An 18,109-nucleotide genomic window follows, 5' to 3' on the forward strand; every position below is an offset into this window, starting at 1 on the left:
CTTGTGACTAGGAAGGACCCTTAGGTTCTAGTCTCAGGTTTATCACTGAACATCCCGCTTTGTTTCCCACCTATTACGCTCTACCAGCCCTGCCTACTTCTCAGGACTGCTGAGAGGGCCAAATGGGATCTCTGCTAACAAACCCATTAATGATTTGGGCCCAGCCTGCCTCTCAGATCTTATCCCGCACAATTTTACACATTGTGTTCTAACCACACTGACTGCAAGCAGAGCCCATTACTACTTCAAGGCCTTTGTCCAAGCTGCCTTCTCTGCCTGGAATGGCGTTCCTTTTGATCTGTGTGTGCCTGGCTCCTCCTTGGTGATTCAGATCTCAGCCTATAACAGGGAGATTCACTGAGTTCAGTGAGAACCTCTCAGACCACTCAATCTAGTCACTCTCCACTGAGGCACCTGTTCTAATTCTCTGCAAGGCATTTCTCACACTGTGAGCAGGGACAGTTCCTGTCTTATTCTGGGTTGGAGCCTCAGTGCCTTGAACCATGCCTGTCACACTAAATGCTCAATACATGTTTTTTAAGATGACTAGAGAAGGTAAAAACATTCTGGAAAAAATAAGCTACTACATAAAATATAAAATGCTTTATTTGTAATCCTCACTTGAGGATATGTTTTCACTGATTTTTAGAGAGGGAAGGAGAGAGAAACATTGATAGGTTGCCTCCCATATGCACCCTGACCATGTTTCAAACCCACAACCTAGTGAGGTATGCTCCTTGACCAGGAATCAAACCCACAATCTTTTGGTATACGGGATGATGCTCCAACTTTTGAGCTGCCCGCAGGGCTAAAATGCTTTTATTAATGAAACCTTCCTGCTTCCACTTGGCAATTTCTCTTGGAAATCATAGCAATATTACATTGATTACTCTAACAGCCTATATCACGTAAATAAAAACCGCCTGCCTTTTCATTAAGTAAGAAAAGACTGCAATGCAGACTGCTTTTTATCATGTTTCAAGGGAAGACAATTCATTCACTGTTCACATCCCTTCTTCAGGCATCAGGGTGATAGTCTTCATTTGTATAAATTTAATGTCATCTGTTTCCCCTGATAAAGTGAAGCTTAAAAAAGAAAATCTGCTACTTCGGTCACAATATAGGATATTAATGCCATTCTGCTAACAGAGCCTTGGCCAAGGATGACCAGATGGCCTGGAGGCTGGCTTGGCGAAGCTGCCTGAGGTTCTGGGAAGGCTGCAGGTCAGCAGCAGGGAGAACATACTGTGTTAGACTACAAGCCGAGAACTGTCCCCAGGCTCCTTCTGCCACAAAACTGAAACTTAATGATTTATTGGATTAGTTGTGACTCTCAGTTAAGCAAGACAGAAATCGGTTTGATGTCCAATGTTAGAGGTTCCAAAGGTTTATACAATTTAGAGACACATCAGAGAAGAAGGTCACAGCTGTTTTCTTTAATCTATTTACACTCTATCCACTAGGAAGATTAAATGAACTCTCATGCCACCACCAGGTCAGCGCTAACTACAGTACCCAAATTACAGGCAGCAATGCCTCTTTATGAATTACCTTTGCCTCACTTTCCTTAGTTCAAAAAATACCACAAAGGGCCTGGCTGGCATGGCTCAGTGGTTGAGTGTCGACCTATAAGCCCTCTAGAGGTCATGGTTCAGTTCCTGGTCAGGGCACACGCCCGGGTTGCGGGCTTGATGCCCAGTCTGGGGTATGCAGGAGGCAGTCAATCAATGGTTCTCTCTCATCACTGATGTTTCTATCTCCCTCTCCTTTCCTCTCTGAGATCAATAAAAATATATTTAAAGAAAAAAAAAACCCCTCATATTTCTACAGTAAAATTATAAAAAAAGAAAAAAACACTACAAAGGGAAAAGGTGCACAAAGTGAGTCATGTACTTGCCCAGTAGATTGAACAGAGCGATGGCCCCACCTGCTGATTCTAGACAAACCGGCAGGAAGTTAGGGTACGTGGCAAGTTAGGAACCCTGCCCAAGTGCCTTCTCAATGCCCAAGTGACTCGCAGCACTGCTGAGAAAAGCCTGTTGTCCGTAGGCACAGAGTGATATGTGTGGCTTCTAAATATTTTCTCTAAGGTTCCATGTCTTCTTTCTTGTTTATTTATTTTTGGTTTCAAATTAGCTGTACAGCTCCAGAAGCAACTAAAGGTGCAATGGTTTTATATCGGATCAAGTGCTGCGAGCCTTCCTCCAAGTCAATCACATAGTCCCTGAAAAAGAAGGAAAAAAAATATATGTGCAGAGCTCAGCTGGTCGTCTATCGGGAGAAATATTTCTTACTGTCCAAGTCACACGCAGCACTCACCTCTGCTCATCTGTTTCTGGTTCTACCAGGATGTTTTCTTGTCTTTCTTTCACTCTCAGAAACACATATGAATCCAGATCTGGTTTGGGAACTGTCACAAAAACAATAATGTAATCAGAAAATGCTCAGCTAACACAACCAATATGGGAAAAGTTGCTGGGATTAATTGTACCGAGCACTAAAGGACCCGTGATATAAAAGCATTTTGGGAGTAGAATGGTTTAAGGAGAGATCTGGCTTCTAGAAACAGCACACTTCCCACCAGGTTCCACAGAGCAACCATTCATTCAACAAATGATAAGGACTTCAGGCGTGCAGGGAATTCTGGTACGCCTTGTGGAGGACACAGGCAGGCGGAACACATGGTCTCTGGACGAGGTGGTAATAGCAGCATTGGATGAAGCCGCACACGAGTGGCACACTTCCCCAATGATGTGGGGAGAAAGAAGTCGATGTGCGTTATAAGGAAAGAGCAGGATTTAAAGAGGAAGCATGACCCTGGTAGGCAATGGCAAAGGCCACGGCAGAAATAGGCATGACCTTCTGGGGGGCACAGAGTGTACAAATCTGGCTAGAAAATATTTCTAATATAAAGGAGTAGGAGGAGAGAGTACAGTAAGTCCTCACTTAATGTCATTGATAGATTCTGCAACTAAGTGAAATAACATGTAACAAAATCAATTTTATCGTAGGTTAATGAATATAAACAAGAATTAAGTTCCTATGGCATTTCATCAATGTTATAATGAAGGGACATTGAATGAAATGTTATTAGAGGTCCTGCTATCTTAGAAACACTGGGATAAAAAGTGATAGTCTTGAATGTTAGCCTAAGTGGTCCCTCACTGGTTGATTAGAGGTAAAGAACTTGTGCCATCCCTCCTCTTCAACCACCAACCAATACCTCAAATGCCCCAAGCTGGGCTGCTCGACAGCTCATTTCCTAGCGCTCCATTTGTACCTGGAGACTCCACCAACTGCAGGGTCCAGAACCTACTGACTCTCGGTTCTTAAGAGCCCAGCTCAGGTTCCACACTACCCTGATTCCCTCATTTACAGGAGGGGGTTCAGGATAATTGGCTCCAAAGGTCTAAGGAGGGTGCCCTGACTGCTCCAGGGTTCTGGGCCTGCCAAAGAGACTCCAACTTCAGGGTCAGTTGACCCCACTAGGAAGCTACTGATTGCAGGAGACCCAGCTTAGATTTCAGCATGCCTTCCCCCACCCTGCCATCGGGGTCTACAGTGCTCCAGAGGTCTGAGGGGGACTCACAACATCTGGGCTAACAAAGCAAGTCTCCAATTTCACCAGGACAGGCTGTCCCCCAGCTTCCAATTCCAGACTGGCTCTAGTCCCTATAAGGAATCCAGGACAGCGACATGTGTTTTAGGAGGTGTCCACCAGCATCAAATAGAAGTTCTGGGACAACGGCTTAGGTCCAGGTCCAGGAATTCAGATGCATGCCCATCAGTAGTCCTATGGCTGCTTTAATCAACTGGTCGCCATAGCAATGGGTAATGATTAGGGATGTGGTCCTTGCTGCATTCCTGTTCTTCTAAGGTGCAGACAAAAACAGCTGAACTGGACATGGATTGGGCCTTCTGTTTCCCTCAGGCAGGTTCACCAAAATGACCAATTCAGAGTTCTACAATCTGGTATGGGTTTGGCTTGGTCCTGGTGTGACAGGCTGCACCGTGCCTCCACCGAATTCATGTGCTGAAGCCCTAACCCCAGTACTTAAGAATGGAAATGTGTTTGGTATAGGGCCATTGAAATGAGGCCGTTAGGGTGGGACCTAATCTAATCTGAATGGTGTCCTTATAAGAAGGGGAAGAGACACTCAGGGTTGGGGGAGGTGCAACGAGGGGCAGCCAGGTGAAGAGGCTGAGAGAGAGTGGCCAACTGCAAGCCAAGGACTGAGGCCTTGGAGGAAACCAACCCTGCCAGCACCTTGATCATGGACTTCTGGCCTCCAGATCTGTAAGAAAATAAATGTCTGCTGTTTGAGACCCCCCGTCTGTGGTACGCTGTCATCAGAGCCTGAGTTGACTAAGACATCTGGGGAACCATGCTGCATCCTGTCCTAGCTCCTCCACCTGCCACAGGGGTCAGTGTGGCGCAGCACAGGTTGGTGGGAGATAAATGCCCAGGGCTCAGTTGTACTTGAACTTGTGGCTTCAGCACACTAAGCTTAGTTTGTGAACAAGGTGGATTCCTGTTCCTGGAGCACTGCTGGATCTGGTTTGGCAATTTTGTCTGACAAGTTCCTGCTCAGGTATGGCGAGCTGTGAAAGACAGATATGGACTTTAAGCTATACGCTAGGGGACTCCAGTTAGTTGATCCAAGGTTATGAGTTACTACCATAAGTCCCTCCCCTCAGCAGAATTTTAAGGGGATTCTGTAAAGAGGGCAAGAGGTGGAGGTGTTGGCCATGCTTCACTTCCCCCAGCGCCTCTTTCCCTCCCACCTTTTCCATAATGAGAGAAACTCTTCACAACGAAAAGATTAGGAGCCTTTACTATGGGCAAGAAGGAATCACTGAAGGTTTCCTTAGGCTCCCGTTTAAATCCTCCTTGGAAGCTGGGCAGTCCCTGCACAGTCTGGCATCTGTGAGGAAGAGACGGCCAGCTCTGTGGGAGCAGAGACCCTGTATCGTCAGTGCCCAGAAGGGCCAGCACAGTGCAGATGCCCACTAGACCACTGGATGACTGTTGAAGGACAAGTGACTGAATGTGTGAGCGAGTCTACATCTATAACGGCAGCCAGAAGAATTTCAACCCAACCTTGAAGAACACCTGGCTACTCTTACACCTGCTTTAAATGACTTTCTGTTTTGAACTCAAGACCCTTCTTCTCTTTTCTTTCCTGCTTATCTACATACTTATTTTCATGTTTGAGAGAAAAAGAGTAAAGGCAAAGATCTTATTCTCAAGCACCTGAAGATACCTGGCATGTAAATGATGGCCCCTCCAGATGACTGAAAAGAGAATGTTCTTACCTGACCTCAAGAGGTCCACTTTCTGTAAATTAGGAGGCATATGCTTTAAGGCTACATTCTTTAGATAGGTCTCAGTGTTTGCCATGTACCTGAAATACATAAATTAAAATCGCTATGACAACCCAACTGGTAGGAGCCAACCCATTATCAGACAGACAATGGCTCTGAGATCGGTTTCGTGCACAAAACCACCAAAACTCATGCTCACAGGCCTGGGAAAGAAAGGCAGTTCCCACACTCACTGCTCACTCACTCTTTGGCAAAGGCAAACTCTTCTGGAGAAAGGCTGGAAGGCTCCTCCTCATGGCGTGTTTTCTCCTTTTCAAGGACATGAGGAAAAAACTTCTCTATCTGTGAGGACAAATGGAAATCATCATGAAACATCTGTCAAAATTCAAGTGCCAAACATACTAGTTTTCTTTTAAAAAAAATATTTTTTTATTGATTTCAGAGAGGAAGGAAAAGGGAAAGGGAGAGAGAGAAACATCAATGATGAGAGAGAATCATTGATTGGCTGCCTCCTGCACGCCCCACACTGGGGATCTAGCTCACAACCTGGGCATGTGCCCTGACTGGGAATTGAATCATGATCTCCTGGTTCAGAAGTTGACGCTCAACCACTGAGCCATGCCGGCCAGGCACTAGTTTTCTGAAATACGTTGAGGTCAACACAAAAATTGACTTCAACAATGGCAAGTCTTCTTGGTCAAGACTGTTTTTAAAAGTAAGACCTATATTCTAGACTGCAAGAAGGTAGGTTTCAAAAAATTCAGAGGAAACTTAAGGGCTCTAAAACTAATTAGACGCTTTCATAAAAGATAATCTGAAAATACAATTGTAAATGATATTTAAGAGGAAGAAAAGGGTATATTATTTAACATCTTATGTAATTGTACAGGGTATTCTATGAGAAGAAACATATACAAAAGCTGGAAAGATGCATACAGAATACAGAAGCAGATAGAACAGTGACACTTAATTATAAAAATGTAAACAGCAAGCATAAAGCCTACAATGAGGTAAGGGTTGGAAAAAAAATGCTAAGAACTACCAGGGGAAAAAAATAGCTAAAAGCTACAGAAAGACATGAACCTGGAAGGGATCAGTCTGCTATCTGAAGTCACTGATGTAAGCAGGGAAATGACGATGGTGAGGAGGATCTGAAGCCCAAGCTAAAGGAGCAGTTATTAGTTTATTCTTTAAAAAATATATATATTTGTATTGATTTCAGAGAGGAAGGGAGAGGGAGAGAGAGATAGAAACATCAATGATGAGAGAATCATTGATCGCCTGCCTCCTGCACAACCACCACTGGGGATCGAGCCCACAACCCAGGCATGTACCCTGATCGGGAATCCAACTGTGCACTCCTGGTTCATAGTTCAATGCTCAACCACTGAGCCATTCCAGCTAGACAAGCCGTTATTTATTTAAAGGAGTTGTAAGTCCTTTGGCTTGGATCAATTATGTTCCAGGATAAATTAAATTAACATGTATAAGGGGCATAAGTGCACAAAGAACTTACTCCTTTTATATGTAAATTGCTACTACTACTGTATCACTTAGTGTACTAAAAATTTATGTAGTTTCCTAATCTCAGAAGAATTAGTTCTTTTGAAAATTTCCCAAATACAGAAGGTAGGGAATCTTCACATACACATTAGTGTCTTTAACCCTGATATGTGGCATTATATTACAATAGATAATTTAAAAGATGGCTCATGAATTCAAAGAAAAGTAAGTAAGTTAACACCAAGAGGATTTATCAAAAAAACAACAGAAAAGTGAGTGGCCTGGTAGTTGAGGGTGAAGAGGCATACTGTGTGTCTCAATATTTTCAAAACATGATAATGTCTTTATGACACCTTTGGGGACGAACTGTATATGTTGACTTTTTTACAAATTGAATGGGACAGTATAGAATGGGAGACTCATAAACAGTTGAACAAAGAATACTGATTCAACTGACAGATGTCAATGGGTAGGGAAAGTCTTTGGTGGAATATTCTATCATTGGCCCAGACCTATTTAAGGAGTCAGGTAAGATCTTTGATGACATACTTATCAAACCTGCAATGACATAAAGTGTTAAGAGAGAGCTAATACATTAGGTTACAAGGTCAGGATCTAGAGACCATGGAAACGACCCAATTTAATAAGTTAAGCTTAAGAGGGATAAGTATCAAACCCTACATTTAGGAGTCAAAAATCCAGCCATACAAATACCAGATGGTGACAGGAAGGGGTAACGATAACTGAAAAACTTCAGATAAGGTTAAAGTTAACAATGAGTGCATATGAGCTCAGTGTGTGGAGTCTGTCAAACATACTAATGTAATACCAGGCGGTATTATTACCATTTTCATATCCAAAATAAGGGAAGCGATCATCCTGCTTCTCACAAACATGACCAAACTACAACTGAAATTTTGTATTCAGTTCAGGTGGTATAATTAAAGAAGGAAACTGACAAACTAGAACTCTGTAGGGAAGAAACCAGGAGAGTAAATGGAAATAAATGGTTGAAACGTTTAACTGAGAGGGTCTCAATGAGACTCGTGAACTGTCCTCAGATGTCTAAAGAATTCTTACATAGGAGCATGTATTCATTCTGTGATAACTAAGGGGATAAGCAGAGCCAAAGAGAAGAAACTTCAAGGAAGTAAGAACTTTCTAGGGTTAAAACAGATTATCATACAAAATAGGAATGTTTTGCAATTTCATTTTTACAAGTTAGATGGCTGCAGAGCTCTGGTTGACTGTCAAGGCAGCACTGCCAGGCTGTAGCTCCAGGGGACACCATTCACACAGCCAATAAGTTGGCTAAAAATGTGTTACCAGAGGTGTGCAGCACATGTCCCCTCTATGCTCCAGGACAATCTCTTGTCCTCTTACTCTATAGCTACCCTGATACTGGACCTCAGCAGCATCTTCAGGGCCTGTACCCTCCCTCTTACTCTATAGCTACCCTGATACGGGACCTCAGCAGCATCTTCAGGGCCTGGACCCTCCCAGGCCCCAGCCCAAGTTTTCCCCAAGATGTGCTGTCTATATTATAGACTGCATTGCCTTAATGCCTACAGGTATCTCCATGTCAAACCTTCATGAGCCGACACCGCAAGTAGCTGCTAAGGACATAGCGGATCCTCTCCATCTCCATTCGATGGATACTGATCTTCAGGTCCCCCTTCTTTGCTCTCCTGAGATTTTCTTCCTATTAAAAGGGAAAATGAAGTTTATAAAAAACACTAGAAGCCCAGCGCGCAAAATCGCGTGGCCCTGCCCACCCGCGCATGCCTCGCCACGCACACAGCCTTTTGGTGACCGGTCTTTGGTCGTTACGACCACTGGGTTTTTAATATATAGATGATATTCAAAGACTAAGAACCTTTTTTGTTTAATCTACCCAGAGCTCACAAGGACCATCATCATTGGCAATGTTGAGGACTCGAACACTACCTTTAGGTCAAAGGAGAACAAAATACTTCTAAGAGTTCTATTTTCTTTTAATTCCTTAATTACACAAATAATATATGACTTCAGTCTTATCACATAAAGTTCAAACAATACTCAATTGACATGCCTCAGATATATTGTGGGTTTTGTTCCAGACCACCACAATAAAGCCAGTCATAATCTTTTTGCTGATAGGGGGGTCTTGCCTTCAATTTGTAAAAAAGTCAACATATGTGAAGTGCAATAAAACTAGGTGTACCTGGCCTGGCTGGTGTAGCTCAGTGGTTGAGCACTGGCCCATGAATCAAGAGCTCATGGCTGGACTCCTGGTTGGGGCACATGCCCAGGGTGAAGGCTCGATCCCCAGTGGGGCGCATGCAGGAGGCAGCCAATTGATATTTCTCTGTTATCAATGTTTCTATTTCTCTATCCTCTCTCTTCCTCCCTCTACTCAATAAAAATATATTAAAATGCACATACAAACTAGGTGTACCTGTACTTTTAGAACAGTTAAATAGAATCTGAATATGATTGGTCAGAAGGGCCTACAAGAACTCCAACCAAACTGTAAAGGAGATAATACAGCAGACAGAAGAAATGTCTAACGTCTAAAAAGTAGTTAAAACATCAATTGAGAAACCATAAAATATCAATGTTTTAAAGCTACTCTGAGGTTGATAATGACTTAAGCCAAGCTCATCTAAGACAAAGACCACAAACTCACATGTCTACTGTGAACAGGCAGGTAAGATATAGGAGAAAGGTGAGCAGTTAGGGCCTATGGGGCACTGAGACTTCACGGAAAGGGGGAGACCCTTACCTTGCTTTGGTCAGCTGTTCTCGTATAAAAACATGGGGCTGGTGATGACAGGTTTTTAGACTTTTCATGGGAAGCTGATATTCAGATATTCACAGGTACTTTCATGCTTTGTAAATGTAGATAACTAATTCAATATTTAAGAAACAAACTAGGCTGGGCCACACAGAGCAGATTTGCTATCATACCTCTCACTATACTGACAAACCCTTTTAATATTCTCTTCCTTTATAACCCTCGGATAAGCAGCTCTTACCATGTGGTCTAGCTGTTCCATGACACATTCTACAATTTCAGGCTTGCTTTCAAGAAGGTCAGGGGCAAACTTTTCATTCATCCAAGCCTAAAAAAGAACACCAAAAAAAAAAATTACACACACACACACACACACACCACTCATAATGGAGCAAAACAACCCTGTAAGTCAGTACATACCCCATGAAAATCACAGCTGTCTCAGGTAAAGAAAACTGCATACCAGTTGGAAATACTGGAAATGTGTTGAAGATAAGCTGTTTAATAACAGTTTTTCCATTTCTTTTAGTAGGAAATTGGGTTTGCAACCTTATATTTAACCAACATTACAAAAAAATCACTGTTCACTTCAAAAATGTTGTCAGGAAATCTGTTGCTGAGAGTAACACCACCTGGTGTTCAAACAGTACCTTTCACCAAGTAGCATCAACACATTTCCTTCACCTGCAATTTCCACCAGGGGGCACTAGCGCTTATCTATTTGGGGAGATGCAGTAACACTAATAAATCTATACATCTCTTCATTCCTGAAGCTCAAAGCACTTTGCAAATAGTTTTTATTCATCATAATATCTGAGAGGAAATATAGTTATCCTCAACTTATTGATAAGAAAACACAGATTAAGTTATTTACTAATGTCCAAGAATATAAAGAATGGCAATCGAAGCGGATATTCTATTAAACAGCTTTGGAACAAGAGTTTAAACCCCTAATTTATGACTCAGGCATAGATGCTTGGTGCATTTCAGAAATTACCAAGGCTTAGAAAATGAAAATGCCCATAGGTGATTGAGGAAATGTATACTTATCTTTCAGTTATAGGAAATTTAGTTTTAGCACAGCTCAGAATTACATGCCAATTAGGCTCTATTTATTCCTTTTGACATCATTGAGTCTCTGCTTCTCCAATTATCACCATCAAGACACATTCTTAAGTACTGGGTATTGTTACTATCATAAGTTTTTACAGGTGCTCAAGCTTCTGTACTAGTGTTACAGAAGTTCCCCAGAAAGACAAAAAATCCTATCTAATAAAGAGAAAATATGCAAATTGACCACCACACCATCACAAAATGGTGGCACCCATGGCCACAAGATGGCGGCGCTCAGTCCCCTCAGCCCCGCCAGAGTCCCCCAGTCCTTTCAGCCCAGCTGGGGGGTGGAGGGGAAGGGAAGGCGCAGGTACATGGTGCAGCCGGACCCGCCCTCAGTCCCCCAGCTTCCCAGGGCCAGCCTGAAGCGCAGACAAGCCTCGGATGGCAGCCGCCCAGAGCCGCTCAAGGCTCCAGTAACCAGGGCCGGCCGAGGCTTGCAGGTGATGGGAGCATCGCCTTCCCCTGATTGTGGGTTCCCTTCCGCCCCTGAGGGCTCCTGGACTGTGAGAGGGGGCAGGCTGGGATGAGGGACGCCCCCCTCCAGTGCATGAATTTTCATGCACTGGGCCTCTAGTATAATGAATGAAAGAGCAAACTGTCATGGAAAACTTATAAAGCAGTTTTTCTTTTTAACTGACTTTATTAAATATTAATAGCTACAAAATATTTATAAAATACATATGAACATGAATAGTGATATAAATATCTGTGTACATATAACTTCATTATCAAACATTGTCATTATTTTAAAAGTTTCTGTGTCCTTCCCTCCTCAGAGGTAATCATTAGCCTGAATTTGGTGTTTAATATTCTGTACAGTTTCCCTACAGTTGTTTTTAACTCTTAGTAGGGCTTTCCAACCTTTAGATGACAGGGCATAAAAAAAAAAAAAAAAACAGCTATCATTTAAAAAAAAAATGATAGTGCTGATATGGTACACTGGGGTAAAATGGACTAGATTTGGGGATGAGATTTCTTATTTACATTATGAAATTATGATAAAATATAAAACAGGGGGGAAAATACTAGTATTAGTATAAAACTTTAAAATAAAATCTTTTCAAAATTTTCAGTAAGAAACTTGTGTTTAAATCCATGGTCTTTTAAAAAAATAATTAGGTTCTACAATTAAAATGGCAACATCTGGTTCTTTTTTTTTTTTTTTTTAATCCTCACCCGAGAATGTTTTTCCATTGATTTTTAGAGAGAGCAGAAGGGAGGGGGAGAGACAGAGAAACATCGATGTGACAGGGAGTCATTGATTGGTTGCCTCCCACATGCACCCCAAATAAGGCTGGAGATTGAGCCTGCAAATGAGGTACGAGCCCTTGACTAGAATCGAACCTAGGACCTTTCAGTCCGCAGGCCAACGCTCTATCCACTGAGGCAAGCTGGCTAGGGCTACCTCTTGTTCTTGATCAAAATTTTTAATGATAATCTGTTCATGTTGTGGGCTAAAGTGTGTCTCCTCCCACCCCTCATTCATAGGTCGAAGTCTTAACTCCTTGTACCTTAGAATGTGACTGTATTTGGAGACTGGGTCTTTAAGTTAAAATGAGGTCAAAAGTGGACCATGATCCAATATGACTGGAGTCCTTTTAAGAGGGGTACATTTGAACACTGACACACAGAGGGAAGGCCATGTGAAGACACAGGGAGATGACCATCTATGAGCCTAGGAGATAGGCCTCAAAAGAAATCAACCTGTTGACTGTATCAATTTATATGCTCACTGCAGTATGCAAGTGTGAACTTCCCAATCAGCGGCACCTTGATTTTAGAATTCTTGCCTCCAGTTGAGAAAATAAATTTCTGATCTTTAAGCCACCCAGTCTGTGCTACTTTGATATACAGTCTTAGCAAACTAATACAATCATTAAAATGAAAAACTATGCACTGTAGGCAATAACTTTTAAGTCGGTTTTTGCAGACATTCAGGAATACCCCATATCTACTCCTGGAGCTGTGTTTATCAGTGGCCCTTGTCAGGGTGCTTCTTAGGCTATGCAGCCTCAGTCAGTGTCCAGGTGGTGGACCAATTCCCTGGCTGCACTCAGGGCACTGCAAGAGAGCATCGGGCTAGAGGTACAACTCAAGCTCGCCCACTGCCAAGCTGAGGCTGTGCTGTCAGACGCCACTATCCTCAGGCTGCCTTCCAAGGAGCCCTGGTGACACCCAGCCTGGTGGCTCTGGCTGCCCGAGAGTGAAGGGTCAACATCACTGAGGCACCTGCAGCACACCAGTGCGTGCCACATCATCCAAGCTGGCAAGCTCTTCCTTCAACAATCGTTTTCAAAGTTTCTTCAGCACGTATTTTTTGTTGTTCTGTTATGTTCCTGGGTGTTATCCATGCTGTAGCAGGAGCTACCTTTTATTTGCTTTATTGTTGTTGTTTTTTCAGTGTGTGTATATGCCATAAATTTTTTTAATCCATTCTATTGTTCTATCCAATCCATTCTATTGTAGAATATTGGGGTATTTACAGTATTATTGCAAGCAACGCTATAAACAGTTTGTGCATGCCTCCTAGAGTACACAGGAAAGTTTCCTCTAGGGTATATACCAGGGAGTAGAATGATTGGGCCAAAAGATATGTGGGCCTTCAACTTGACAATAACAAATTATTTTCCAAAATGACGGCATCAATTTATATGCTCCCCGCAGTATACAAATGCACTTCCCAATATTTTATATTGTTCATTTTTTTCATTTCTGCCAATCTGATGGGTATGAAGTGTTGTTTCATTGGGATTTAAATTTTAATTTTCCTGACCACTAAAAAGTTTGAACATCTTTTTGTATGACTGTCGGCCATCCTGCTTCCTGCTTCTGGGAGATGCCTGTTAAGACTTCTTTTTCCTATTGGTCAGTTTGTAAAGTTTGTTTATGTACTGTGGATACTAATCTTTTGTCAGTTATCTATGTTGCAGATATTTTCTCCCAGTTTTGTGGCATGTCTTTTTACTTTCAAGGTGTAAAAACAGAATTCTTAACTTTAACGCAGTTGAATATATAATGTAGTTGAATTTTTCCTTTATGCCTTGTGCTTTTTGTTCAATGAATCCTTTCCTAATAAGTCAGGGGCTCTTAAACTGGAGTTCCTATGACATTTCATCAAAGTTATAATGAAGGAAAACTGAATGAAATGTTATTAGAGGTCCTGATAACAGTGTTTACTGTGTCACCTCCTCTGCTCTTTCTAATCCACAAACTAGAAGAGCAGATTTCAGGGTGTCTGTGAACCTCCTGAAATCACATGCCAAATTTTGCATGGATATATAGATGTATTATTTTAGAAAGAAGGGCCAGATTTTTTAAAAAGTCTGTGATATAAAAACAAATTAAGAATTGCTACTATATAGTAAGGATTAGGATATAAGATAATTTTAAAATTATGATGGCACATATGGTAGGAAAGAATGAAGAATACAGGTACTAAAGTAACAAACATGAGTGAGTTCTAGAAAGGGAGTAGGCAAGAATAAGGCAGCAGGTGTAGTGGATTAAGAACATACATTTTGGCCCTAGCTGGTTTGACTTAGTGGATAGGGTCGACCTTCGGACTGAAGGGTCCAGGGTTCGATTCCAGTCAAGGGCACAAGCCAAAGTTGTGGGCTCAATCCCCAGTAGGGGGCGTGCAGTCAATCAATGATTCTCATCATTAATGTTTCTATCACTCTCTCCTTCTCCCTTCCTCTCTGAAATCAATAAAAACATATTTTAAAAGTAGAACATACATTTGGTAGTCAGAGACCTGGTTTATTTCCTGGTTCTGCTGTCAATGTGTGACCTTGGGTAAATTCCTTTACATCTCTAAGCTTCAGTTTCCTCATGTGTAAAATGGAGATAACAGCAATACCTCCCTTAGTGGGTTGTAAGAATTATTACTACTCACAGCTAATCTTCAACGAGAGCTTATCATGTGTCAGATAATATAATATGCTAAGCATCTTATAAATGTATTATCTCATTTAATCCCCACAACAATTCTGTGAGGTAGCTACTATTATTAATTCTATTGTACAGTCAAAGAAGTGCTTGAGACAAGCTATGTAATTTGCCTAAGGTCACATAATAGACTAACGGCACGGAGGAATTTAAATACAGGTAGTCTGAACACTATAGCTTCACAAGATAGTAATTGTAAATAACAGTTACTGGCACACAGGAAATAATCAAACCATAGCTATTATGACTGAATGGAGAGATAGCCTGTAAATGATTTTAGATAAGAAGTGGAATATAGAGAACAGTTGAAAAAATAAAGTATATGGGAGGAAAAGGGTGAATAATAATAATATCAGGTTTCTCTTTTTTAAAAAAAGTGTTTCAGTACTTTCTTGCTAAACTAGGCATTCCACAGGGGAACCAACAGATGTTTCAAGGGACGAAGGCAAAAACTTACAAGTCACCACCACATTTCTGTAGTCCCTGCAAGTAACAAATGCTTGCTCTGTGAACTGTCCTAGTAAATGTACCCAAAGCTGCTCCTTCCTGGCCCCACTTGAGGATTTTGTATTTGACATGATGAGGTCTCTAACACAGGCTGGCACCCCTATTTTTAATTTCTGTGTAGATGGTAAGATCCAGCCCCTCTTCTCTTGAAATAAGCTTTGAATTCCATTTCTTCATTTCCTGATCCCTGACGTTTGCACCGCTGGACTAAATAAAAAGGCTACGATTGGAGCAAGGGGATTCTACTTGGGGTGCTCACCTGCTCCAGCCTTTCAATGAGCTCTGCAGGAGTTAGGACCACCTCCTCACTACCCCCATCAGAGTCCTGTCCCGGGAGATCCAGTTCCTCTGTCATCTTCTCCGGTACCTATTGAGAAGAAAAGAACCAATACTCAGAATTCTAAGTGTTTTCCATTCGTTTGCAAGAACAGGCAACTATGTATCTACAACTGGGCGTGTAGAGGCTCACTGGCAGTAGCTAGAGAATGCATTGGCTTTGATTTTTCAGTTCTTTGCCTCTTCCTTCACACCTGAGATCGGGTATCAGTTTCCCAAAGTGTTTCCACATACACCTGGAACTGAGCACCTATCACACCATGCAGTCATCACTTGCCTTCCCGGTAGACGTCCTCTCCGCAGTGGCTGTGTTCTGTTCGAATATGAATCACCCGTCTGCTCTGTGCCTGGCCTCTAAGTACCGAGGACGTAATTCCCTGTGTGGTCCCTGAGCTTAGCGCGGTGCTTAACTCACAGCAGGCACTTACAATTGCTGGGAGAACTAATCAATGCCTAGTTTCCTACAGCCGGCAAGGCCCAGTCACATCAGACCAGTGACTAAAGGCTTAGGAAGGAGAGTGGTGGGGACGAGAGGGAGCTTCAGGGAATCTGAGGGCATATTCCTCTCCTCCCCTCTCTCCGTGGGCACGAACAGTCACCTCCTCCTCCAACACACACACACACACACACACACACACACACACACACAGAGGTCCCACTCGGATGCTCACCTGGGCACTTGGGAGGCAGCCGGCGGCCAGGACGGGAAGCTCCTGGGGAAGCAAGCCCGTGGGGAAGCACCCCGGCTTTCCCCAGGAGCACCTGGCACGGGAACAACCTTTCCTGCGTCTTTCCGAGACCTTCCAGACCGCCCCACTCCTCCGTTCCCGCGCTCCTCTTAGAAACGTTCCTCCCGGGCACAACGTCACCACGCACGGGCGGCGCCGACCAATCACTGCCAGGCGTCCTGGTGGCCCCGCCCACGGGGTGAGGATGTGCGTCTGGGGCGTGTCCCGTCCTCACGTGGACGCGGCAGGCTGGTCCGGCTTAGCCCCGCCCACCTCGGGGCTTAGCCCCGCCCACCTTAGCCCTGCACTTCTGTGCAGTCCCGGGTGGCACCACCCGGTGATGGTCGGCAGGGGGCGCTCACCACCGCGGCTGAGGAGACACGGTGGTGTCTGCCTTCCACCTCTCCTCAACCCCCTCACCTCCCGTGGCGATTTGAACAGAGAGAACTAGGGCCTGTTAAAATCAGGCCACGTCACCTCTTGGGTCATCTTCTCCACCCACTGCTCTTGGGTCCTTTTGGTTCCTTCATCTGCCGGGGCTTCAGCTATGGCCACTACCTCCAGAACTAAAAACCTTTGCAGTACTAGACCGCAGCAACAGCATTGGGAGCCGGCGAGGAGTGCGGATTCTCAGGCTTCGCCCAGACCTGCTGGGATAGAGGGCGCTGTCCAAGGAGCCGAGCAGCCCTAGCTGTTCTGTCCCCCACGTGTCTGAATTCAAGGAGCCTTTAGACGATTCTAACTCAGGTTCTGAGTTATCCCAGCTAACTTGGAGGAAGCAGAGCTGTCCCTGCAGAACTCTACCCAGACTGCAGATTAGTGAGCAAACTATTGTGCTAAGCCCCTAAGTGTTGGGGTGCTTTGTTATGCAGCATTAGGTGGCTGGAACATGAGGTCACTGGGCTATGTTTGAGCACAGTCCCATTCTTCCACAATTCTCACTACCTAGCTTTTCAATGGTCTTTATTAGCACAGTATTCCTTAAGTGGTTCAGATTTGAGTCCAAGTACCAATAATTTCTCCACACCGTTACCAATGACCTCCTCTACTTACTCAGAGATTTCCCTTGCAAACTGCCTTCTCCAATCTCCCACGGCAACTCTCTTGGGGAGGTGGAGTCCAGCTTCTGCTTCCTTACTTAACAGAGGTGTGACCTTAAACAAGTCACTTCTCTGGGCTTCAGTGGCACTGCCTGATAAGTGAGAACATGTGTCTTCCTGAAGGCAAAGGGATAGATCAAAAATTGGGGGGAAGAGAGCTTTCGCTTCTAAGATCTTTGATTTCAACTAACACTCATCAGGCACAACCACTTTAGAGTAAAATGAGTCTGCAGAGAAAGAGTTCTGCTATGTAAAGAAGGAGAACTTATCCTGGTGAGGAGACATCCAGAAAGAATACATCGAGCTACCTGGGGAAGCTGCACGAACTTGTTGGGCAAATGGCACTGTGAAGTTCAGAAAGGTGGGGGGAAAGAAACAGGTTGTAAGTTACATTATGTAGAATGAAGAGAAAAATCAGGAACACCTGATTGATGTGCACCCACCGTCAAGATGTTTTAAAAATAATTACACAACCATATAAGTGGAATGACATGCATTAAAATAGTCCCATAAAAAAGAGAAGTACATACATACATCATGATAGCAGGATGGTGAAGTCTGATGGTGATAAAAGTCTGATGGACAGCATTTGCAGGCAAGTTGTGATGATTAAAACAGCAAAATGAACATGCTAACATGAATTCAGACAAGTAAAATGTGAAGCTGCAAACATGGTGAAAGGAAAGTTACTGCTCCAAGTTGAAGAGGACATAGAAAGTAGGACCCTATGCATTTGAAGAAAGTGAAAAGTCAGTGCAATTTCCAGATAT

General features: G+C 43.3%; 1 protein-coding gene across 2 annotated transcripts; it reads right to left on the reverse strand.

Moving 5' to 3' along the window:
* Positions 1-1,817: 1,817 nt before the first annotated feature.
* Positions 1,818-16,355, reverse strand: GINS4 (GINS complex subunit 4). Of its 2 annotated transcripts, XM_054720025.1 has the most exons (9): positions 16,274-16,355; positions 16,183-16,224; positions 15,435-15,542; positions 9,846-9,932; positions 8,417-8,530; positions 5,570-5,667; positions 5,317-5,405; positions 2,320-2,410; positions 1,818-2,224 (listed from the first exon to the last, which is right to left on the reverse strand). In XM_054720025.1, exons 3-9 carry the CDS (start codon positions 15,528-15,530, stop codon positions 2,128-2,130), a joined length of 672 nt encoding a protein of 223 aa, XP_054576000.1. In that variant the 5' UTR covers positions 15,531-15,542; positions 16,183-16,224; positions 16,274-16,355; the 3' UTR covers positions 1,818-2,127. The 2 variants fall into 2 exon arrangements, with proteins under 2 accessions (XP_054576000.1, XP_054576001.1); XM_054720026.1 differs by lacking the exon at positions 9,846-9,932 and having other exon boundaries at positions 16,183-16,355.
* Positions 16,356-18,109: the final 1,754 nt, after the last annotated feature.

The sequence above is a fragment of the Eptesicus fuscus genome, chromosome 8 (assembly GCF_027574615.1).
Source record: "Eptesicus fuscus isolate TK198812 chromosome 8, DD_ASM_mEF_20220401, whole genome shotgun sequence".
Classification (NCBI taxonomy): domain Eukaryota; kingdom Metazoa; phylum Chordata; class Mammalia; order Chiroptera; family Vespertilionidae; genus Eptesicus; species Eptesicus fuscus.